This window comes from Schistosoma haematobium, chromosome 1, assembly GCF_000699445.3.
Source record: "Schistosoma haematobium chromosome 1, whole genome shotgun sequence".
Taxonomy (NCBI): Eukaryota; Metazoa; Platyhelminthes; class Trematoda; order Strigeidida; family Schistosomatidae; genus Schistosoma; species Schistosoma haematobium.
The window spans coordinates 29,713,214-29,740,280 of record NC_067196.1 but is presented as its reverse complement, the minus strand read 5'-3'; the positions used below and the strand labels follow the sequence as shown (position 1 = coordinate 29,740,280).

The 27,067-nt window shown below is 34.1% G+C and overlaps 1 protein-coding gene across 1 annotated transcript in view; it reads left to right on the top strand.

Annotated features, from left to right (window-relative positions):
* MS3_00007112 (uncharacterized protein) overlaps positions 1 to 5,599 on the top strand; it is a gene marked incomplete at its 3' end in the record, with an annotated part of 45,449 nt that extends 39,850 nt beyond the window's left edge. Inside the window, exons 12-13 of the mRNA XM_012942819.3 lie at positions 4,995 to 5,336; positions 5,537 to 5,599. Coding sequence (XP_012798273.2) covers positions 4,995 to 5,336; positions 5,537 to 5,599 — 405 coding nt within the window. The remainder of the gene's footprint in view (positions 1 to 4,994; positions 5,337 to 5,536) is intronic.
* Positions 5,600 to 27,067: the final 21,468 nt, after the last annotated feature.

Genomic DNA, 27,067 nt, shown 5'->3' with positions numbered 1-27,067 from the left:
AATGAATGAAATTAGCCTAATCTAAACTGGTTAATATTCAGTTTTTCTAAAGTAATTCTTGTTCTTATTATTAAAACTAATGAACAATTATACTTAAACATGAAATATAATTTTATAGATTAAATTTATTCATCATCAATTATTTTTTTATTTTTTTATTGTTGTCGTTGAAAAAATAAAAAAAATATTAGGTTTCATGTTTATTGCCATGTGTTGTTAACCTTCTTCTTTTCTTTTTTTTTTCTAAAGAGAGAACTCTTTGTCAAAGCTTATGAATAGATAGATACTTTAACATTAAATTAAGTAATAAGAAACTATACGTTACCATTAATTATTATTAGTATAATGAATAACCTTTGGATGATGATGATGATGATGATGATACCCTGGTATTTACAATGAAGTGTGTATTTACATAGTATGTGCTGTTTTTTGTTTTTTTTTGTTTTGCTTTGTCTTTTTTCAGTAAACATTAATTTCTTAATTGATTAGTGAAGCATTTATCAATTAATAGAGTACACTATATTAATAAATTAATTGTAGCTAATAGTAGAATCAAAGATATATGTGTATCATTCTATTTAGGACTTATTATCTGGATATACCTATATCTCAGTGTTAATATCCATAGTTTGACTAATTTTTACTTCATAACGATATCATAATAGAATGTTTACTGATTTGTAAACTTTGCACTTATAGTTATTATTCTCAGTGAGTTTAATATAGACCTCTGAATGCTAGATCTTTGTTTTTTCTTAGTAAACGGAATACACCCAATTAAAACATTAAGACATTATCATCCTGTAAAATAAGTATATATATATATATATATATATATATATATATATATATATATTTGTGATTGTATAGCTTTGAAAATGAATTCGTCGAAAAGAGAACTCTTCGCTGAACTAATCTTTCTTATTTAAGTACTTTTTTTCTCTTTTATCGTACAAAGAGAATATTTAACATTTTTAAGTATTGAAAACTTTCTGATATAATTTAACATTCCATTTTATGTCAGTATTAGTCCTACAAAATACCTGTTTTCTTATCACACTTTACCATTTTGTACACACCAGAAAAAGCGGATCTACTGCTTCAGAACTTTTCGATTTCATTGTGCTGAATTACGTAATTAATTTTTTTCTGAATAATTCTAGTCAAAGTTTATTAATTTTGTTTTTGTTTTTATGCGCTAATTATTGATTAGTACAAATAGGGAGACAATTAAAAGAACACACTATCTTGTAACATAGATACAAGATGTTAATTTCATTCATTGACTCTCTTAATCTTTATAAATATTCTTTGTCACCGGATAGTCAAAGGTAACTGAAACCATTAAATCCAATGTTATAACTCAAAGTAAATTTCAGTAGGTTGGATTTATCCTCTCCTTACGTTTTTTTAGTAATCTATGAAAATGTTGCATGTTCTACGTCAATTTATATATATATATATATATATAAAGTCATATATCATGTTGTGTAAACTAGACTGTATAGTTCAGAAGTTTGAATTAATGGGGATTTGTAGCTCAAATAGATGCTTTTGTTGGTATTGTGTTCCTAAAGTTAGATGGTTTAATTGCGAAACTTTTATTATTATTATTATTATTAATTATTAATTATTATTATTATTATTATTATTATTATTATTATTATTATTATTATTATTATTATTATTATTAAATTATCGACAACATTTCCAGAATCCATTGTGTTAAAGCGAGCTTCTTAGTTATTCCCCAAACGTCATATCCATTCGTTCTGATGGTATCACTTCTGACTGTTACCTCTATTCTTGTGTGCATTCACCTTAACTGTCTATGTTCATTGACCTCTGGTCTTGTGATAGAATAATTCTATGTCTATATACTTATTGATTATTAATTAATCTGAGTATTATGCTTCTAGAAATTCTTTAACACTCGTAGAATTTCCCAGATATAGAATTTCGATGTTTTTTTGTGATTATCCGACTCCATAGATATCAAGGATGACATATTATTTTATTTCTTTGCTAATATATATTCATCATAATCAAAAGAGGCCTTAATTTACATACAACAGTATTATCTAATAAATAAATATTATTAATGTGAATAATTCATCTTTGTTTTGAATTTGTAATACTGTTTAGATTATTGAATGAACCGCTACTAGAAAACAAAAAGTAATTAACTCCATAAGGTAATGATTACAATTGAAAGCTTAGAAATATCTAAATAAATAGATAAATAAAATTAAATAATCATAGCAACAATATTAAGATGCTTATTATTAAAAGAAAATATTGATCTTTTAGATAATATAAAGTTTACAAAATTCTATCGAGTTAGCATTTTCATTAGAAAATTGCATATCATGTGATATGTTTTGTTTCTATGTAATTAATTTCAACTTCTCTCAGTGTTTGATTATAGTGTACAATTTTACTTAGTAGTAGTATACCTGTTATTGTTCTAAAATCTATAATGGTCAGAAATGATAAATAATATATATAATGCTATTTAAAAGAAAATGAATTTCAGTCAACTACAAGCGACATAGAATCAAACATATATTATATGAATCGGTTCACGTTGCTATATCAATTCTGAACAACCAGATAAAGATATCAAGATAATTTTGAGACTACCAAAAGTAGGTACAGTATCACTTGTATGTAGTAGAAACAACTATGCATAAAAAATATGGTTCGAGAAGGAAGAATGGAGTTTGTGGAACGAAAATGAGTGTAAAATAATTCAAATCACAAAAATTTGAGTAGAAGTAAACAAAGAGTGAATGCAGATGAACAGTTGCGACTGATTCCAAACTACGTCAATCGTCGTGCCTAATCACTGATTGCGATAACCATGAGTGAGTGAGTGAGTGAGTGAGTGAGTGAGTGAGTGAGTGAGTGAGTGAGTGAGTGAGTGAGTGAGTGAGTGAGTGAGTGAGTGAGTGAGTGAGTGAGTGAGGAGTGAGTGAGTGAGTGAGTGAGTGAGTGAGTGAGTGAGTGAGTGAGTGAGTGAGTGAGTGAGTGAGTGAGTGAGTGAGTGAGTGAGTGAGTGAGTGAGTGAGTGAGTGAGTGAGTGAGTGAGTGAGTGAGTGAGTGAGTGAGTGAGTGAGTGAGTGAGATGTCTCAACCAGGTAGTCTACACTTATCAATATGGTTCGTTGCAACAGTCATTGATTATGTTTGACCATTCCTAGTTCTCCTCCTCCAATCTACTCCTTCTAGATCAGGAAACATCGTGTGTCGAGTTAGGGTAAGGAGTGGTTAGTTGGTTTGTTGGTTGTGCACAGATATGAGATGTTTGATTCACCTCGGTTGATGAACATTCACAACCTCGTCAGACGATGTGGCATGTTTTCTGGTATCCTGTGTCGACGCTCACCACTTTTCACTGTTTTTTTTCAATAAAGTTGAGAAATGCTTTGATGGGGTTATGATCGGAATAATGCTATCTTCGAATGTGCTCTGTTTTTGAGGATCCCACCGTAATCCTGTGAAGTAGAACTGAGTGAGTGAGCTGGTGATCAGTATACTCATCTTTTAATTGGGAGATGGAAATATCATCTTCACTGTAGATGGCTTATGTGGTCAAAGGCCAATCGATTTTCTCGAAGTCCTGTTAAGACTCGATGAGACATAAATGGTTCAAAACTGACAAGGGATTTACGGTAGATGAAGAGGTCGATGAATCGCACTAATTCACTCCTTATAATGAGTCGAGTTGACACAAACCAACAATCGTGAAGTAACATTTTACGCTTAGAGGAAGAGGACGAATCTTATACATCACTGTATTTTCATTCATTCGTCAAATATGTTTTTTTCCTAAATATCGTGTTCCATAACAATTTTTATCGTTTATTTTAGTAATTACATCATTCAGTTCACACCTTAAATAGATCGCCAGTGTTCTGCGATAGTTATTGTTATTACGGAAAAGCTTTGTCGGATTTATTTATAAAGATGTTTGTAAACAGTCAAAATTGAGCTGTTTCCATGTACTACTTTATTCATCATTGGAAAGTCCATTGAACATGTTATATGAAACCAAAATTATTTGAAATATGGTTTATATTCATCAGCTCGTTGAATGGTCTTTGAAAACATCTTAGAATTTACTGTTTACAATGGTTAATTTTGACATTTTTGTTGAACTACTGCTGAGTAGGTAAAGTATATTGTGCTACAATTTCTTTTTACAATTTTTTACACATGAGATTCCCAACTTAACCTACCACTAAATTTTTAAAGAAAAAATAAATTGTAGATCATATATTCGGTTTAGAGGAATTCCTATAGGTAATCTCTGTAACATGTTCCGCACTAATAATATCATCAGTGAGTTTTAATTCATTTTGATCAACGGCGGTCTACCTACCTTTCTTCATTTAATTAAAATGCTGTTTAAATTAAATTGAATAGTATTGCTTCGATTTAGATCATTGAAATTTTCCTACCATAGAATAATCAGGGATTCTCTTGAAGATTCTTACCGCCTATTCATTACTTACCTACGTTTTTCCTGATTGTTAACCAGTTTATTGTGATTGAGATTTATCTTATGTCTACTGCTCATGGAGTATTTATTAGTCATCACTTATGGTCCAGCAAATTATTGGACCCGATTCAGTGGATATCTATTATTTGAATTTATTAGTTCATTTATTAGCTTTGATTTTAATTAATGGAATTTATCAAAACTGATGTATAATTTCTTCTTTATCAGTGAGGAAGATCATTGACAGAATCTGTCTAAAGCATGGTACTTTGTACATTACCCTATTATATCCTTTATTTATCACAACTAATAACTGATCCAAGTTTCAATATATATATTCTTTAATTTACTAAATAAATAGTATTTGTTTATTTGGCGATTTGTTAAACTATCATTTTCATGTTCGAAATATATTTTATTATGTTACTTCAAATATGATTGTAACTGATAACATTTTCAAATTCTATTCCAATACTTGAAATAAAAGGATTACTTAGCAGTAAGATGGATGGCACCAGAGTGTTTGATGACAACGAAATGTTATACTTCAAAATGTGATGTTTGGTCTTATGGGATTCTGTTGTGGGAATTATTCAGTTTGGGTAATTCACCATACCCTGGATTAGATAATGGACAACTAATCAACTGGTTAAATAATGGAAATCGTAATACTAGACCATACCTATCCACCAACTCAACCTACCAGTTGATGCTAGAGTGCTGGTCACAAGATCCCGATAGTCGACCAAGATTTTATGACATTTGTAACCGAATTGCTGAAATGAAATCCAGTTATGATGACCCGAAGGAAAACAATGATTCAATGAAGGTACGTTAACTTTTGCATATCTTTTGGCTTTATAATGAAAATGTTGCTTTGGGGTTATAATAAGCGGTAATGTTCAGAATCAGGTGTGTCGTGTGAAGACGAACTTTGCGTACATTTTACTGTATATACATTCATTGATCCATTTAAAAATTGAGATTATCGGCTTATTTGTTCACTTTTTCTTACCATTTCATACATAGGGATACGTTGAATTAATGTTGGAGCACGAAGATTACTTGGAACCGCGACAGTATTTACACTAGGCAACAAAAAAAAAACCAACTTTCATTTCACAAGATTATAAATTTATGTACAGTTACTTTTATTACTATTATTATTATTATTATTATTATTACCATTTTTATTATTATCATTATTATTTTTATAACTATCACTATTAGTAAAACTACTATGATTGCAAATAATCTAGTACTCCTTTTGAATTTTTATTGTGTATCTGTTTCACCATGTATTTGTCTATGTTCTTGTGTGTTATGTGTGTGTATATGTCTTCTTATTTATTCCATTTCCTAAGCAACATATGTAAATGATCACATTTTTCATAGACTCGAAATATTTGCCAACATATTTTTCTATTCATATTTTGTATAAAACTAACGACTCTTTTCTTCTTTAGATATAATTATCTATTATTATTATTATTATTATTATTATTATTATTACTATTATTCCCAGTTGTCCTCTTAATATGTAAACCTTTTTCAATGTACTTTTTTGTTATACTGATAATACTTACTAGTTGGAGGGGGATCAAGCACTTTTTTAAAGCAAAATTGTATTATCGCTTTTATGAATACCATATTTTTAAATAAATTAACCTATACAATTTTGTATTACTGATTATTACTATTGTTATTATTATAGATATTACATATTTCTACTTCAATTTTAATAAGATAAACGTGTTATATTGAAATAAATGTGTTGTCTATTTTGTTGAATCGGTGACACTGAGACTGTTATTCACAGATCTATGCATCAATCTTATATTTGCTAAAAAAAATTATTCGTTCACCTGTTAATTTCTCTTGAAAAATTTTCCACCGAGCATTTTCAAATAATTACGTCGGCCATATCAGTTTATTTCCAGAATGAATTTCAACGTCAAACAACATTGACAAATTAGGTAACTTTTAACTACTTTAAAGCTCAAACAGCTAAGAATATATAGAAACCCTAGAGTCAGTAGTTCTTCAAATAGGATTGACTTCATAACTAAATTAACTAATGGAGGCAATAGGACTGCGTAAACGCGTATTCCTCATGCATTAGCAGATGAAACCGAAGTTTTAGTTATTAAATTCGTATCCAATAGCTCCGTATAATTCACGAAGCCATATGGGCAAATAAAGGTTGAATAACGATATATATATCTACCAAAGAAGACAAAATATACCTAGTTAGCGTTACTTTTGAATAAAGAATAGTCTTGAAGTAAAAAGATTATTGTGAGGTATACACTTCAACAGTTACTAAGTAACATTCGAAAATTATAATGTAGACAGCCCCCAAAAGCCCTGATTCGGCCGAGAGTGGGGAGAGTCCGCTCTCCCTCTGGAAATGCTCTCACATGGCCACGCGTATATAGCCTCTGCCAGGGAAGTCCTACTCACTGCCTTCTCGTGATGGGGGTGTTGTTTAAGAAACTGATAGGACAAAAATCGAATGTCCGGCGCTTTAACAGGGTTGGTGGACATGGAGAGTTCACCTAGGGGAGTTGAGAAACCCTGATTACAAACCAATGGTGCACATGTGCTCCAGTATCCTAAAGGAACAAATGGCATATGAACCAATTGTTGGCCACCGGCTTCCATGGAACTGCATCTCCTTACGTTGCTCCACTGCCTTGTGGATCAGACCTTTAGGTCGGGGGTCCCGGGTGTGGCCCCCTAAGGGAACCACCTGCTTCGGTTGTACCAATATATATGTGTTAAAATAAATAAATAAAATAAGAGAGCACATCACATTACTGACGATAGCGCTCTTCCTGTGTTGTTATGCTGTCGAACTATTATGAGCTTTCCCTTACTTGTTTGCCACAAGTTGAAATTAGTATTGGTATTAATTCATTTAGAATGACTGTCCAGTTTCCTTTGATTATCCACAAGAACCAATAAGTCGTTAAATACTTTTATATATTTGACAGTAGCCTATGTATTTACTGTTGGCGTTTGTCGTATTATCTATTATCAAGAAATATTCTTAAACCAAAAGACTCTCAAACTGACAGAATCTATCGAAGCAGTTACGCATGTGTTTGTATCATGAACAAACATTACAGTCACTTAATACAGTCTTTGTACTCCGTTTTGAAAACCGGAGATATTAGGATATTTCGGTAAAGGAAGATTCCTCACTGAGTAGAAGACAAGTAGAGTGAAGTAATATTTATCAACTGGTTCTCCGTCATAGTTTTACACTAATTTATATACATATATATTCGGAACCTATACGCAAATGAAGGGGAAACTTCACAAGCTTAATTACTCGATACTTAATTGATAATACGTTTTGTAAAGGCCTTTGAAATAATGAACATACAATGAACAGATTTTTCAATTTTTCTTTTAAGAAGCTAATCCTATTAATTAATTGTTTCAGATGCGACGAGTTATTTTCAGTCTAGTTTCGATAGTTCATCTCAGCTGGAGGATTTTAAACCTATGTTCCTAATTATATTTCCAAAAGTAAATTTAGGCTGTTCATACCTGATGAAAATCAAGGAAATAAAATAAATTCATTTGATTTAAGAAATTCTGCCGTTCTTGTTTTTTTGAAAATCTTCATTAGACACAAATTTTCGAACTAGCCAGATTAATTCTAAAAAAAGTTATCGACGTCGCTCTAATGGTAAGGGTAAATGTGAAGGAGAGTTATAAATGTAAACATGGGGATAAGAAATCAAATCACAATATTTAAATGCTCAGAATTTGCACTACTTTATAATAGAAAGTAGTATGAAAGAGAAGAGATATTTTTATGATTTGATTCCACTGAATATGTGAACAAAGCAATGATGAGATAATTTACCTGACCTACGAGTGGAAATAATCCTCATATCCATAATATGTCAGCATATCAGTATCTAACCAAATTTATTTTCTGGATAAAGAGAGAAAAATAAAGTATTTGGAATAACATTCCTAAATCCTTTTCTTTTTCGTTACTTTAAAATCATTCATAAAGATTAAGTAAGAAGCACATACGGGCACCTTTTCCATCATTGATTAAAATGATCTGGAAAATGATTCTATCCATGTCCATACAATGAAACAAACGACTTCAGTACCTTCAACGTATTATTCCATGAAATTCTCATATATAATAATTAATTTACAGTGTTAGACCAAAAAGTACAAAAACTAACATGCAAAGTTTCTGATTGCATTCATTACCAGCAAACTAAGTAACATATTCATTCAAAATTAGATCTTATTTGGTTCGTTCCTAATTGTTGGTTAGCACGACATGAAGAGAATTTGTGGCATTTTGTCCATTAAATGGTTAAAATGAACCATTCTTTTATTAGTTCATTAATTTCCTTCAAACAACGTATTCCTACTCACACTTTGAGGAAATAAACATTGTCTACAGACGACTAATATTTTCGGTGAAACTCTACTTTATGGACGACCTTTGAACGAATTTTTAAGTGACCTTGAGAACATTAGCCAATCACAAGAGAGTTAGTGTGAAGTTAAAATATATTATAAGAAAGTGATGAATTACAATGGATATTCTTCTTTTACATGATTTAAGAACTTGTTGAGGTTTGATAAAGGTTCAGAAGTTTTGAAATCATAGTGCATGCGGTATAAGAACTCGTCCATATGACTCCATAATAATCGTCCTCTGGAGCCGTGGTAGGGTCTTAAAAAATACTTCAGCCTAGACCACATGCCCTCAATGTTGTTTGTATGGACCCTCGTCGTTGGATCAACAAAATGACGTTTGTGCACCACAACATGATGCACAAAACCAAGTCTCAAGAGGCATCTATACGCTTTCCAATCATCGGTATAGTCGCAGCTAATGTTACTGGAGACTTTATGATCCAATTTGCAACGATTATCATGGTTTGTGTTAGCCTTAGCCGTGACCGGGCAAAAAAAGGTGCCAGTTCGAGGAGATTTTTTCTCCAACATATAGTACAACGAAATACAATGTCATCGCGGCAGTCTGCACATCGTGCTGCGGTCATTTAATTGCCGCAGTCACAGACACAGGAACTTCTTAATATTCCCATCTGCTGTAGTCTCTCAACAATCACCTATTCTCTAAAATCTGCTGTGAAACGATCGAATGTGAGCATCTCGCATTGAACTTAGCGCGGTGACCTTGAAACTCCTTAAACGCTTCTGATTGGCTCGTCCATAAATTAGAGTCCTACCATATTTTCAATTCATATAATAAAAAATCCTGGTATGTCAATTTTGAAACCTGTTTGACATTACTTGTAAGTAGCATGAGTTGCAAAGTACAAAATAATCAAATTTAATTTTAAGCAATTACAAGTTAAGATTGTTGGGGATGGAAAAATGATACACGTGTAGCGTTTTTCTTTGATCAACTACTAATGGCTTACTAGAAATCATTTACATATCTAAGTAATTATTTGCTGAAAGTATGAAGTTCATACTGGTTACCTAGCCTAGACAATGATCATTCCCCATTGTTGACTGTTGATTCACAGGGCTCCACAATTCACAAACATGTTTTATGTAGGTGTTATTTACATAGTTTGTTCAATGTTATGTCGATCAATCGGAATGGAATGTGGCTTGTGATTTTCTGAGGATGATATTCTATATTTTTCTCAGTGAATATGTTTATCGCGGTTATGCTTTGTCTGGTCATTCATTGACCGTGGTGAAATGATTAACTTTGCTTAGTTAACAAGATCTTTGTATACATACTGTGATGTAACTAAGAAAATCAACTCCTTTGATATGCTAATCTGATTTTTAGGCAAATGGAATTGTCCAACATTGGATTCACCAACTAGATTAAAATGCTAAACAGTGTAAACATTTTATGATTATGCGATTTCTTATAGCCTGTTGACCAAATTATATTATTATAAGTGAGTGTTGATATAATTGACCGAACTGTATTGGGATACGTGCATTCTAAATAGATTACCTCAATATTTCAATTTAGTCACAAGTTTGAGTTAAAATGGATTGTAACGGACGGTGGAATTTGGCACTCACATTTCTCATATTCAATATCTAGGCAATCGGCTAACGGTGCACATATACCAATAGAGACTGATCAGTTGAAATTCTGAGTGATAACAACGAAAAATTACAAATACTTACTAATACCATCACACGCGTCAAACTAGTCATTGGCTTTTCGTAATCAGTAGCTTAGTGAATGGTAAGTTGACGTTTGAAGTGATAGGCACTGCAATCCAAGACATGAAGCTTACCAGTCCCTAATAGAACGAACCACATATCCTGGATTCCACCTCTGGACACAATCCAACTTTTACACTACTTTTTTCTTGCTTACTATTTATAGACACTTTTTATTATCGGGAACAAAAATAACTCATGAAGTGTTAGGTCCTACTCAACGCACAGTATGCTTTTTAAAGGATGAGTGACATAAGAACGCATCACATCATTATCATCATCGTCAAGAACTAGACAAGACGTGCCAGTGACCGCTGTCAAGCGATTAGTCACCGTAAATATAGTCTTGGAGGCAGTCAGTAGGAGTCCACTTAACATGCGGTAACGCCAGTCTTTGACTTTGGATTATATGGACTCGAATAATATGAGGATATTTATGTTGAATACGTTGCATTATATTATGAATTGATAAAAATTAAAAATTTGGACATGTAAATAAAGACTAGGTTGTCCAATAGCATAGTCCTTGTTATGAGATCTGAATATAATGACCTCTATAAACCTTGGGGGTGCAAGTGAACACCATTAACCAGTTCCTCACTCAGACGAAATAACTGTCCAGTACTTACAAATTTTCAATTTAAAACAGTCTGTATCGAACCTATATTGTTCCCGACCGTAGCTGCTACCTTGACGTGGTGGTCAGGCTTGCCTATCGTGATGAACCAACCGAGATACATTGGCTGGAACATATGTTCTTGTAGGTTCTACCATGCCAGGCAGGTCGATTGGAGAACAGTAAAACTAAAAGCAGCAATTCAAAGTCTGAGGGCGAAGTCGTACTGCTGACTGTAGAGAGGTGTGACAGCAGTAAGGTGTTTCTCTCGGACAACCATCATCTGCAGCTATGCTGCCTTCTCACAAGGAAGGAAGAGGTTAGAAAAGGTCGACCCTGATGCCACACCTCACCTTACCTCACGGATTTTCGTCTCCGGCGGTAAGGCCCTTTGAAGAACGGAGCTAACACATTAAAAACCTCCCACAAAAAGGCCGTGCGCGACCGGCCTCAAGCGGTTGTCCCTTGGGCTCTGCGGTCACGCTCTCAGGTCGTTAAGACCAACATTAATCCGAATTCTTTTTCAGGTTCCTCAAGAAATACCCTTCCACGGTGTGGGAAGCCGGGAATTACACCAACCCTCATACCCGTAACAGCACACGAGGCCAAGTCGGTCACATTCAAATCCCTCCTACACCTCCAAATAAATCCCTTATCTCCACGACTAACATTTCTCACGTCCCTTTATCATCCCGCACCGCTAGGGTATACGATTAGAGTACGCGGAACGTTATTTCTGGTCTCCTGAAACCACGCTCTAAACTACACGTAGGAGCTTCCAACGTCCGAACACAGTGCCAAATAGGACAACAGGCTTCCTTAGCTAGGACTTTAGAATCTCGCGTCATCGATGTGTGCTGCGTCTCCGAAACGCGCATACAGGATCCGAGTAGCTTCACTCATTTGACATCACCATGTCAAAGCAACGAACCACCTCGATTTACGCTCCGTGTATCTGGTAGCCCTGATGCTGCTTCCCGTGGCCTCGTTGGCATAGGTATAGCATTGAGTCCTAGGGCTGAACTAGTCCTCTTAGACTGGGTCCCAGTTGACAGTCGTCTGTGCGCTGTCCGACTAAACGGAACAGTAAGGATCCGGAAAGATAGGGACACTCGTCATTGCCTCTTTATCGTCTCTGCCTATTCTCCCGCTGACTGCAGCTCAGATGATGTAAAAGACGAGTTTCACAGAAAGCTTTCCGACCTTCTCCGAAAAGCTAGGCGCTCTGATGTAGTAATAGTGGCTGGTGACTTTAATGCTCAAGTAGGTAAACTAAGCGAAAGGGAAAGACACCTAGGTGGATCTTATGGTGTCGTGGCTCAAAGAACAGATAATGGCGACCGCCTGTTGCAGCTATGCTCAGATAACCGCTTGTTCCTTGCAAATACTAACTTTAATCATAAGGAAAAACATCTTTTGACATGGCGACCCCCTAATTCGTCCCAACGTTGGACTGAAATTCACCATATCGCTATCAGTCACCGATGAACGGCCTCTATAGAAGACTGTCGCTCATTCTGGAGCACATGCTTAGACTCAGATCATGCTCTAGTGCGAGCGCGTATTTGCCTGCGTCTTACTGGACGTAGGAAAGACGCCGCAAAGAAACCTCTTAGGGTCCTGTTTAATGACAGTCAAACTAAGAGTATATTTCAGGAACAACTAGGAAAACAGTTAGGCAGCCATGTAGGTGGTGCCCACCCCGAGGTAGAGTGGAATGATATCCGAAAAGCTGTGGAGACAGCAGTGATGTCCGCAAGCACGGTAAACCATAATGTTGGGGAAAAACACTGGATTTCAGCAGCATCTACCGCACTAATAGCTGCTCGAAAACTCACTCCGTCCGGCTCTGAACATAACGAAGGGCGGAGTCAGCTTAGGCGCAAGCTCACAAGAAGTCTACGCAATGATCGTGAACAGTGGTGGGTAGCGAAAGCAAGAGAGATGGAAAAGGCAGCGGCAATAGGTAATAGCAGAAAACTGTTCAGACTTTTTAAGGAAACTGGCATTAGGAACCCAACTGTTGGCGAAACTATCTCAGAAAAAGATGGACATATTATTCATTCTCAATCCAGGAGATTGAATCGTTGGGCAGAACACTTTAGGGATCAGTTCAACTGGCCTTCAGCCACACTTCGGTTTCCCACGATCTCTAGTCTACCTGAATGGCAAGTCAATGTAAGTCCTCCAACTCTTTACGAAGTTGAAAAAGCCATAGGAAATCCGAAGGGTGGGAGAGCACCAGGCCTTGACAGGTTTACCCCTGATATTTTTAAGGATGGTGGTCCAGTATTAGCAGTGAGACTAACTGAGGTCTTAGGTAGAATTTGGGAACTGGACGCAATCCCATATGACTGGTCTCAATTACTGATTGTGCCAGTCTATAAGAAAGGACAAAAGTCCTCTTGTGACAATCACAGAGGAATCAGTTTGACTAATATAGTGTCCAAAATATTAGCTTCAATAATACTTCGACACCTAACCAAAGCTCGTGAAGAACAGACTAGAGAAAATCAGGCTGGTTTTCGACCTGGACGTGGTTGTATAGACCAGATTTTCACACTACGTCAGGTCCTAGAAAATAGACACACATTCAGACGCCCCATAATGGTATTATTTCTCGACCTTAAGGCAGCATTCGACTCTGTTGATTGTGAGGTTCTATGGCAGTGTTTGTCACTGAAAGGAGCACCAGAAAAGTACATCAACTTTATAAAGGTTCTCTACTCGAACACAGCTGGTCGAGTGAAGGCTTATCAGAATTGATTACCTCAAGTGGTGTTCGTCAGGGCTGCCCACTCTCTCCGTTCTTGTTTAACTTTGTCGTTGACATGCTTTTAGAGATAACACTTTCCACATCTGACTTTCCAGGGGTTGAACTTCTACCGGGAGATTCACTTTCTGACCTAGAATATGCCGGTGACATAGTTCTATTTGGTGAAGACGCTGACAAAATGCAGAGTCGGTTGACCACTCTAGGCAACAATGCAGGCATGTTCGGGATGCGATTCTCCCACTTGAAACGCAAAATGTTGCTTCAGGATTGGGTTGCATCGACACCCAAACTAGTGATGAGGAGTGAAGTAGTTGAGTGTATCGACCGTTTCACTTATCTTGGAAGTCTCATCAGCCCTCGTGGTCTGGTGTGTGACGAAATCTCAGCACGGATACAGAAGGCTCGACTAGCTTTTGCCAGCTTGCGTTATTTGTGGCGTAGGCGAGATATCCGTCTACTAAACAAAGGACGGGTTACTGCGCAGCAGTTCGTTACGTCCTACTTTATGGCAATGAGACACGGCCGGTAAGAATAGAAGATGTAGTAGGTTACTAGCATTCGAGCAGAGGTGTCCTCGAAGCATTGCTCGTATATCCTGTCATCACCGAGTAAGTAATGCAGTTCTTAGGAAACGGATACTAGGTAAGGATGACAAATCAATTGATGAAGTAGTGAAACCTCATCAGTTGAGATGGCTGGGACACGTGTTACCTATGCACAAACACCGACTGCCTCGACGTGCGATGTTCAGTGGTATACGAGTAGGTTGGAAGAAAGCTAGGGGTGGCCAGACCAAAACATGGCACAAATACATGAAGTCACCGACAAGTGGACTGAGCCATGTTGGTAGGTGTAGACTACCTGGTCGGGGTCCACGAGATGATAGCAACCAATGGTTAGAGATCTTGAATGACATGGCTCAGAATCGTTTGCAATGGCGCAGGTGCATCCACTCTTTGTGTTCTCTCAAATTCTAATCTTCTGAATTCTTCATGTCCTTTTTTTTCTTTCCAAATTTATTTCACTGGATTATACTCCTTGAATAACATCTTCAAACCCTAATGTTCCCGATTACTGCTTATACTTTCACTGCATCTCTGTGCTAATGTGGTTTGGCAACTCGAACTGATGTACGTACGTACGAAGTTCCACGTTGTTACTGACTGACTGACTGACCTATATTGTTGATTAGAATTAAATTTGGGTTTCGTCAGATGAACTTTCCTACATCTCTGTGTGCATATTCACACTGAAATTTCAACACAATACCTTCATTTTCAAAGGTCAGCGTAACTTGATCTATGTCATTTAATATGTTGCTTATGGTTGATATACCTCAATAGAAATTCTATTCAGGTATCTGAAAATATTTTCAGATCTCGTAATCACCGAGTACTAAGAATATTTATGAAATATTATGGTCAATTTATTTCATGATTATTTATAATCAGCAAAATACATTCAGTTAGTTTCCGCTTAAAGAACTCAATGTTTCAGCTTATGAATTGTTAACTTAACCACACAAATTCAAACATTTTCAGAGGGAGAATGTATGGAAATACAAATTACTTGTAGTTTACATTAGTCAAAGAAACAAACAGGGTTGAAATTAAAATAATAGTAATAATAGTGAGTAACTGGAAACAAATGTGCTTGTTGTGTCTACATTATATTTTACATAATACGCACATCAATAATTCTGTTCATTGTTCATTGTGGTAGGTATCCTATTCCCAATAGTTTGTTCAAGTAAAATCATCACAACTAGATATATGATTTAATAGTATATACCGAAGAAGAAGAAGAAGAAGAAATGAATAATATTTAGTTGTGTCTCAGATCTAATATGAGATATGAAATTAGAATGTACACGTATATTTGTCTGCAGAACTAGCTGACTTTAGAAAAAATATGTTTTTATTACATTTTTGAAATATCACAGTTTAGATATGTGTCAAAGTAGAATTTAAGTCAATGATGCAGCAGTGAATGAAGTAATTGTTATTATTTGAACGTAGTTACATCCATGTTGAGGATCATAACGCGATTTGTACCCAATAATCATCATTCTAAACTCCAGAGCACTTCCATTGGGATGTTGATCACACTTAATTTATGAAATCAACAAAGAAGAAACACAAATTTTTGTAATTAATAGTCCTCAAAATTTTCAATGAACAAATGGTTGACCATGGAATTTATTTGACTAATGATTTACTTTAAAGAAAGAGTAGTTCAGTGGATTACATACTCGACTTTTACAAACCATGCCAGAAATGCCGACCATTCATCGTCGAATTTAACCTGACTAACCGGGCAGTAACTTTAGCCTTTATACAAAGCTATTCGATTTGAAATTGGAACCTGAACTGATGTTTTAATTCTGAAATTCCGCAAATAGGAGGAAATGTTTATCACACGAATGATGGTTGTACGATGGAGTAAAGATGCATTATGATTTAGAGTAGAATAGATCGGTTCAACGGAGATTTCTTATTTTGCCGAACTCATTTTCAAAGATTTACGTTGGCAAATACGTTCTCGTTTGTTCAACATAATAACATTTACGCTGCCAACAACATTATTGTTAGTTTCCTTGATAAAAATAACATTTTTATACCGTCATCCATTTTAGTTCACTGTTACCATGGTTAGCGAGATTTTTCTCATCACCATTATTGTTATTATTATCATTTTGAAAAAATAAGTAAATGTTTGCAATTGTACAGCTTTGTAAATGAATTCGGCAACAAGAGAACTCTTCGCTTGACCAGTATTTCTTGTTTTGTGTCTCAATAGGTATATCTCGTCTACTTAGAAATTATAATTTAGGGAATTCTGTTCAACACTCGGTAAATTAAAAATCAAGTTTCCATGACATGCGAAGTATCGGAAATGTTATGTCACTTTGAAATTAGTATATGCTGCTTAGAAGTTAAGAAAATAATAACCAATAAATGTTTACACACTAGTTGTCGATATTCATCGGAATTATTCGAATATATTAGTGAATATTCAATACTAGTTCACTGTCTACTTTACTAACAACTCCATCCTGTTCTGTCTAGAAAATTTTATTATGGTTTATTTACTGATATGGTGCTTTCATATGATCTATTGAGGTCAACCCGAAAATAATGTTATTATTAATGCTATTCAAATAATCACTTGTACGTGCCAAACTGTACCATGTTTGGAAAATCATAAATCGCGCTTCTCGTTGCCCTCTTCGTCTTTTTGTTATTTAAGCTCTATTGTATTTTTCTCATTAATTATTAATATTATTATCCTAGAATCAAAACAAGTGAATTTCACCATGAAAGTTAGCTTTCCTATGAATGCGGTCTTAACTCCATTTCATGGTCAAAGGTACTATCTACTTACTTATTAATATTTTTAATAAAAGTCCACAATTCTATATAATTCTAAATAAATCAACAAAATTAACATGTCATGTTTACTTAAGTTGTATTCGGGTAAATTGTGTATATTGTGCATGTTGTCCAAAGATTATTTCATCAAAATTATGTTTTTTGTTATTAGTACAATTATTATTTATGAATGTTCAACATTCCATTGATAAGTAAGTTTCCGATCGGATTAATTAGCCGAGAAAAATGACTGTCGAATTTTCTATTGTACACTTCTGAATGAAAATCCATGAGAAAAATAATCGAGATGATGGAAAAGATTTGTAGCTCAAGTGGAGTATTTTGGTGGAGTTTCGTTCTCTGGGCTGGATGGGCTGGTCGTGAAGCTTTCATAGTTCTTCTGAACAACATCGCCACCTACATATAACTTGGAAAAAACGACCTCTGTGTGTAAGGATGGTCGAGTGATGTACAGGACCTTATACAGTTTAAGATATCGTGATGAAACGTTTGTGCACCGAAGACTATCTGTCAATTTAACAGCATGTGTACACACTTCTAATATCGTGTGATGGGTGGATCGTTCGAAGAACTGTTTACTTAGACTATACCAAGGATCTGAAGAATATAATTCAATGGGAAGAAAAAATAACAGATTGCGTATTTAGGGAAATTAGTCAAAAGCATAGGAGCGAAATGGTTAGTGTCATCAGTTTTTTTATGGTATATTCCTCGATTTCACTCGTACATGTTACATTGTAAGGGTAGTTCACTCACGACACCTTTGTTATGATTGAACATGTATTTATTTTAGCTTTCTACTACATATGTTATGCAAGAGATCGCCTCTTGAATCTCATTAATGGTGGTTACGTAGAATAAAACCAACGGTTGTATAATATTTGATTAAGAGAGTATTTTTGACAAAATTTGTGAGTCAGAGTTACAAGTAGTGATTCCTTAATTCCTTACATGAATTTTATTTTATTTTACATTTGTCAGTTAAACCTTAAAAATGTAGACTATATTATTAAAAGCTTCTATGCTTTAGGTAAATGAATCACAGCATTAAGTTAGTACAAAGTAGATGGAATACAACTATCAGTGAAGTCCAGCACGCACATTTTGTTGCAAATGGGACTCGTCAACCGGACATCGAAATAAGCCTGTTGTTTGATTTTCGGGTCGGTCAGCTGACACACTATTTAATAAGATGCTTTTAGAACTGAAAAATGTACTTATCACCACAGGATTTTCTAAGAATAGGTTGGTATTTCGGGCAACAATTTAGCTCGATTCTTGTTATTTCGTTCATCTATTACTATTATGTCAAATCGACATTTCATTTCATCGACACTTCATTTAATTATAACATGTTATAAACTTTTACCATAGACAATTAATCAGTTGGAATAAATTTAATAAGAAATATTTTCTGACTAGAGGAGAATGAATAACAGTATGAGTGGCTGGTTTCTGCAAGGAGTAGAAACTGCATGTTGTCTTTATTTTAATTTGATCCTAGTTGAAACACCACTGGAAACTAGTGAACACTACATAGCTGTTACATAGTAGTATGGGGCATATGTTACCACTCCAAGGATTAAATCCAGGATCTTCAGATCTCCTAGCATAAGCTCAATAATTAGAAGTATTGAGTCAGTTTCTAACGGTGCAATTTTAACTTCAGTTAATTCTATATATAAAGTGGCAGTTGTCTAATAGCATTTTTGACAACTGTTTCATACACACCATATCGGAACTCCAACAATCACAACTTCTCACTAGAACTTTAGGCACAACTAGAAATGAGTTAGTAGCATTTTCTAAAGCAACTTCCATTCACTTGATTCTAGCATATATTCAATTTAGTTTCTTTTCAAAAACTAATTTAAATGTACACTCTCACAGGCATGTTTGCTATGATATTTGAATGCTAATTTCCCTGCTTATTCTCATCAGTTTAGTAAATATTAGACATTAAAACAACTGAATGCCTCTAATTCAAATTTAGTTTACTCAAGGAAAATAGAAAACTCATCTGACGGAACGAAAAAGCTGACAGACAATCAGCATACAGATTTAAGTTGTCTACAAATCATCCAATCAATAGTTGTAAAACGATAATAGTTACTCGTTTCAATTTCGTTTCATCTTCATTTTCTCTCCTCATTTTTTGTTTGAATGTAGAAAAAGAAAATGGAATATTAAAATAATTAACAACAGATGGTACTTATACAAAATATCCAACATAATAAAATAGAGTAGACAAAGTTGGAAACAAAATGATTCAACATTGTACATAGTATTAAATCAAAGAAAAACAATTCTATCTTCTTGAAACAATCCTTTTTCACAGATGAATCTACTTAATTCCATTTGTGTTGTGTTTTTTCCAACTTCCTTCACTTTGCAGAATGGAAAGATATGCATATTATTATTATTATTATTATTATTATTATTATTATTATCAAATAAAGCAATACCGACTATGATCATAGTGGATGTTGATCGGTCGATTACACATTAACATGATAATTATTTCGTTGAACTAATGACAATTCCTAATATCCTACAATGAATAATTAGTAGAGAGCAGAGAAAATCGGTTAAGCCAAATTCTGTTTTATTTCATCATTGATTAAAACGATTCATTATATACATTAAAGAAAACGTGTAATAGAGAAAGAGTATGATTCAAAATTGTTTATATTGGTAGTGAATAATTGACTAATGAAAGTGAGAAAGTAGTTATTAACCAAACGATATATTGAAGCTTTGAACGTTGCAAATACTTCATACATACTGGTTTACTATGATTTCATCTTTCATCAATGATTAATCTTATAACTCTGAAATGATAAATCTATCTTGTACAGTAGTTGGACATTGGACAAGTCGAAATAAAGTTTATACATAGTCTGGTGTTTATCTAAAAAGTAAGAAGTTGATCGTCTTCCACAGATTGATACAACATTAAAGGAAATAGAAAGGGAAGAGAGTTAATTAGAAAACCGCCTAACTGTCTATAGTAAATTGATACCGCATACGGTTATAGTTACCTGTTATCAAGAGGTTCTGGAATTAGACGAAGAATACACTCATTTTATATTTAAATTTTTAACGATTGATTATGAGAGCCAAAATAGTGTTGCTGACCATTTTTGATCTGGTCCATAGTTCTTGTAAAGATATGTTATTATGTTCTGACTGGCCAGTTATTTGTAAAAAATAAAGCTAAAACCATCGTTGATAACAGTGTACGAGTGGTTAAAAGCACAAGTCTCTTGTATAAATACTATATAGTCGCTATACTGTGGAAAGCGTACCTTTTCACCTGGAACCATATTTTATAGCCTATAGATAATTTCATCCATCTATTTGTAATACCGTGAGATTAGTTATGGTTTCGGTGGACTCATTTGCAATCGATTCATGTAACTCAACACGATATAGACCGTGAATATTAATCAGTCATACTGTCTGGCGCTTAATACTGATTGAATTCTACCCATAAAGTTTGAAATATAATAACTAGGCTAAGTGACCTGTTACTCCAGTGCACTCTATCTTATGAGGAAGTGGTTTACAGGATTCTATGCTTTGATCTAATGTTTGTGCTAGTTTCCACTTGTCTATGAAGCATATCTCCAATATGAAGGGAACTGATCCTTCTTGAGGGTTTAAAGCCCAAGTAACCAGGTCTAGGGCTTGCTACCGATTAGCTTCAAACGCAGAACAATGTGACACTGAGTCACGCAGATTGGTCTCCATTTCGTAACCTGATTAATAGTCAGTGACTAATTAACATGACATTGGCTGCTATCAAGTGAATATCAATGTGAATATCTCAGTCATATAGAAGATCAGTCACAGCGTGAATGCTTCGTTGATAATTCCTTAAACTTTTATGGTGGGTGACGTTGGGTTGAACCACATGGAGAGCATCAATTCCCCTAATATCTGAGGTATACAATGGTCACTAGTGTCAAGTAGCACAAACATGAGTTAATTTAGAACTTTCTTACGATTACCTTTAGCCACGTACCGGTGATGTTATAGGTGTACCTTTTGCGATATCTAGTTTGTCCCAACTACATATTGTATCCCGCGTAAAATTTAACGATATTCATAAACATGGACACATGAAAAATTACGTTCATTCAAATCAATTTCTTTCACTAAATGAAACCAGAACCCGACCGAAAAAAACCCCAAAAACGATGTACACCTCAATTATATAGTAATAATAGTAAGTTGACCAGCTAATTGCTTCTGCATAACTTTGTACATTAATTTTCTTCCCTTTTTCTCGATTTCCATAACCAATCATTTGTTTACAGTTAGAAATTTTACATATTTGACCTAAATGTACACTTGCACTTGATTGAATTACCAAAATAAACAAATAATCTATTTCATTATAGACTATTACTTATTGAAAACTACCCATAAATACGATTGTGCAGTTCAACGAAGTAATGTCATCGAAAAAGTTCTCTTCATTTAAATGTCTTCATTCTTGTAATGATTTAATGATTTTCGTTCGTGGTCTTAATATAATCTATTTTCGCTTGTGCCAAGTTGTATTGTAGGTCAAGGAGTTTTTTCATAATTATCTTGTGAATGTAAATATCACTAAAAATAAAGTCACTTTTATAAATCATGAAATAAATTAACTACTGAGAAAACATACACTAACGATTTTCCAATTTGGCAAATTGTTTACCATGTAACATGAAAGTTTGACAACTTGATCATGGAATAGACTGAATTTTGTTGCTTTTTTATTGCTATTCGAAAAGTCTAATACACCATGTGTTCAGTGAATAGTTTGTAAAATAATGATATTTGTCAAAACTAGATTGAATACTTTTCGACATGTTCATGTACTTCACGCCAATTTGTCCCCATGAACTCGATCGTGTTTTGTCATAAATATGATTGTTATTGATGAAAAAATCATTTTATTTTTAATGAAATTATTCAAGATAAAGTTTGTTTTTATTATTAACATGCTTCTTCAATCAGAAGTGATTTGGAATTTTCCCTGGTATCGATTCGTAACTAAACCTTAAATCTGGTTATCTGTTTTACCAAAATATATATGAATATACTGTCAAGTACTTGGTCTATGAATGGTCACAGTCAGAAACATTCGATGTAAAATGATAACTGAATTCTTACATCATAAGTAGTGTAATATGATTTCATGCCATTTGGCTTAGTGCTTACTTTCTGATGATTGGTTACGTAACTCGAACAGTAATAACAATCAAAGTATACAACTTCATTTAGTGATCAACTCTTATAAAAACCAAGATGTTATTTCCGAATTATTTCAAAGGAACGAAAAGTAACTGTAATGAATTACTTACTGTGTACATTATAATTACAGAGTAATCCATTATTCATAGATTAAAACTATTAACATACCAATACATGAATATTAATTAAACTGTAGCAAACGAAATATGGAAAACCTAGAATCTTGTCGTCGACTTGTTGAAAAAAGATAATCAATAGTTAACTAACAGTACAAGTGTCTACTAAACTAACATTTAGAACATCAGAAACAGTTACTAACACCAGATAAATCAGTTGGAGAACCTGTGAAAAATAGAAAGAATTGGGCAACTATTTCGTCTTTGCATGGGACCTATCAGAAGTTGATACCTAAGATCACACATTAAGTTGAAACCACAACAAATTGGTCTTATAGCTTACATAACAAAATTGTGTTAGGTGGTTGAAATTCATTTGCCGGAAACCCTAAGCCCGGGTTTCCTGACAGTTGGCGCTTGTCAGCAAGGCGTGTCTGGAAACCTGAAGTGATTAATGTTCCCTGTGGAATTCAAACCGGCACCAACCAGCTTCCCAGTATGAAACATTTCCAATGAGCTGTTCTCTTGTAGAACTGAGATATTAGCAATTGGGTGATCACTAAATAGTGACTAGTGTCATGTTTATTTAATCCCTAATGAACTCGATTTTGAGTTAATTCGATCAGTGGGCGTATCGAAACTTGGTTGATAGATTTAGAGCAGCACTAAAGAACTAGACAAATATGACATCGGTCACTAATCAATGATAAATCATTTGCATTAACATTATGGCGCCAAGTTCCATTTCAGTGGTTCGTACTTTGTTGTTTCAGTCAAAATGCAATTACCTCGGTGTAAGTACATTTTATCAAAACAAAATACCATTAGCATATACAAGTTTAAAATTCATCCCAAATTACCATTATTACTATTACTGATTTTTTGACATAACTGTTAGGGATATTAGATCCCCAAAGCTCAATTGGTAAATGCCTTAATTTCGCAATTCCATTTTAAAAGTTTTAACTTTTGTTTTCGCGCCAAAAGCACCCATTTTCACCTTCATCTAGTATTTCCCACTTCGGAGGATCTTAAACTCTATTGGATCGTCGTATCTTTCAGTATGCTGTTTTGTAACGCTTCCCAAGGACATTCTTATACTGTATATATACGCTTGATTTGTGTTTGTTGTTGTTCGTGCTTCTGGCTGCTTGTGGAATATATTTCCTTATTCCGATCTTGGACTTCTCTCCCTAGTTCGCGGGACTGGGGTGCGTCGGAACAACCAGCTTATCGGTCATGGTGTCACAGAGTTTTCGTTCCGTTCTCAGATTAGGTGAACTCGTAATCTCTTCAAATATAGCAATAACATTTACTTCTGTCAGCATTCAAGAATCAGATGAAATGTTACTTAGACAAAATGCTTCTGTAAATAAATTAATTTCTCAAAAAATACAGATGACACATTTCGGAATGTTTCTCAATTTAAATAAATGATTTCTACACGATGTACAGATGGATAGACAGAAAGACTTATAAATTACTGCACAGTGGTTTTATCTTATTGTAACAAACCCCTTCAGCATTTTTCAATTCTAAATCCTCTTATGATCTAAAGTAAAAACATCATATTGTTTTAACTTCATATTTAATGCAGATCATCATTGATCGCTTCTAACCACTCACTGATGATTATTGGCATCATAAAATCTGTTGTCAGTAGGCATTATACTGATAGAAGTAAAACGTTCAATGATAAATCTAATGGTTCGAAGATAAGCTTACTATTCGTGGTAAGAATCATAAGTTTGCAAATCTGAAGAATGAAAGGGGAGAATGAATGTGATTGTACAAATATTCACCAATTCTCAACTCTACTTTAATAGACATTTAATTGCAACAAGAATTATCTGTAAAAATATTGCATATATATAAACTGTAGTGAAAGACTACCACTTGAAACCTTCCCGGTATACACCATATCAGAACAGAGATTGAGGGATGAGGTCACTACTATCTTGATTTACTCTAATTTACACATTGTCTTGATGAAAATTCCATTTTTCTCAGAGTTGAACAACTGTACGAGTGTAGTGGCTTAGCTTCGTTAATTAATCACTTAGGTAACCGTTATTATACAATGGTGTTTGAATTCAGAAAGCCATAGTAGAATCATTCTAGAGGTTAGGAGCTGATTATAATATAATGAATACATGGAGAAAAGTTAGCTTATTCAAAAGCAAATTTAAATTTTTCTATTTGACTTACGTATGCCTACAATATTTCGTATCATAGCGGTTGACAGTTGATAAAGTAGAAATTCCAAAAACAAATGATATTTGAGCGAACAATTGTTTTCGTTGACTTCATCATTAAGCTCTACAGTTATAAGTTATCACAATAATTCTGGACTTGTAACTGTAGAGCGTGGAGATGAAGTAATTAAAAAAATATGGTTCACTCAAATATTCATTGTTTTTGAAGTAGAATTTATTAGAACCATCTACTTTGAGATGTCTTGTTCCTTTCAAGCATAAAGTTTAGTTCATCTGACTGTCTTTGGCCATGAGGATTTTCGAAGATCAGTAGGCGAGACTAGAAACTATGGACGAGTCAGTCAGAAGCGCCTGAGTGATTCCAAGGTTACGGCGCCTATTTCAGTACCCAATGATCACGTACGACTGTCTCCTGATTGACCGAAATTTCTCAAGATCACTTAACATTCATTCAAACATCGTCCATAAATTATAATCTCGCCATGAATATTTCAAACTTCAGCACTTCTTTCGATTCGTCTCAATTTGTTCAACAATTCCATTTCCACCTCCGACATTGGTGACATATTAGGGTTATCAACTGCTTCAACGTTGTTTCCCAGTACATATCAAGACGTATGAATAAATTCACTACAGAAAAGCCGAACCAGTCACCTATGATATATTTGTTTTCCTGAACAAAGCAAAAAACGCAGTCACAAACGAATTAAACATGAATTATTAAACAAACAATGTTATAATCAGTTCACTAATGTATACATACATATAGTTGGACACTGTTATTTTTACAGCTGAAAAATTGTTATAATCTCACTTTATTACTGGTCAAAGTATAGGATCAATTGAACATGTTCATTGGAATTATTTACTCTTAAGTTATTTAAATGTAATGTGCAAAGTGTATGAAGGTGAAAAGTTTTATGCTTTAAAAACTAAAGTAAATATTAACTTCTAAACTAAAATAAACATTTAACACACATTTGTTACAAATGACATAAAACTAATACATGATTTCATGTAATATAACATTGAGATTGACCTACATCAAAAAAGAATGATACAAGATTAGTTTAGAAGTGGTAGACTGATATCAATTGAGATTCCTTTCGAAAATTGTGTAGGATTAAATGGATGTTTCTCTGTGGTTTCTTTTTTCTCAATTTCGTTTACCGTCATGTTTATAGGGGGTTAACTTGCGAACACTTAAGACATGGATTGTGAAACTGAGTACGGTAAAGCAGTACGTTACCAAAAACACGATGTATATTCGAAGAATTCATTCAAATGTACCTTATTCTCACATGATACTCAGTGAGGCTTTTACCAATCTCCAGACTTCTTATGTGGCTGAAATTTAGTCTATTAGAATTGATCATTCAATTCGCTGAATTTTCAAAACGAGATAGAAAGTGTTTTGATGACAATTTGATATGCTCGATCTGTTTTGTATAAAAATTAGATAGCTGGAGAAAAGTTGCTTCACCTTCTTTGTTATGAAGATGACATTAACCTAATCGATTTGATGGCTAACAATCTGACACATAATAGTATAATTTTATTGGGATATAATGATAGATGATTTGGTAATGCCAAGCAATCACTCACTCAGAGCAATCAAAGTATTCAGTGTAAGTAATGAGTAAAACACATCGAATTCTTTCTACAATCTACGTGTTTTCAAGTGGTCTTAATTTGTTACTTTTATAGATGATAAGTAATAAATTTCGTCAATGTAAACAATGAATTACAAGAGATTAAATTATAGAATGATTAGTTTGAACAATATTTTGTTCATTGTGTGTTAAGCTTCATTCTCCCAGCTTTATGAGTTGTCTTGTTAAGTGATTGATCTGTTAGCTATTAAAAAACAAAAAATAAATGCATCCATCTCAGGTTGACCAGTGAAGGAACATTGAACTACAAAGAAAAAGGTCATTAGTACATTGACGAAGGCCAAATCTAAAACCTAGACCAACTTGAACTAATG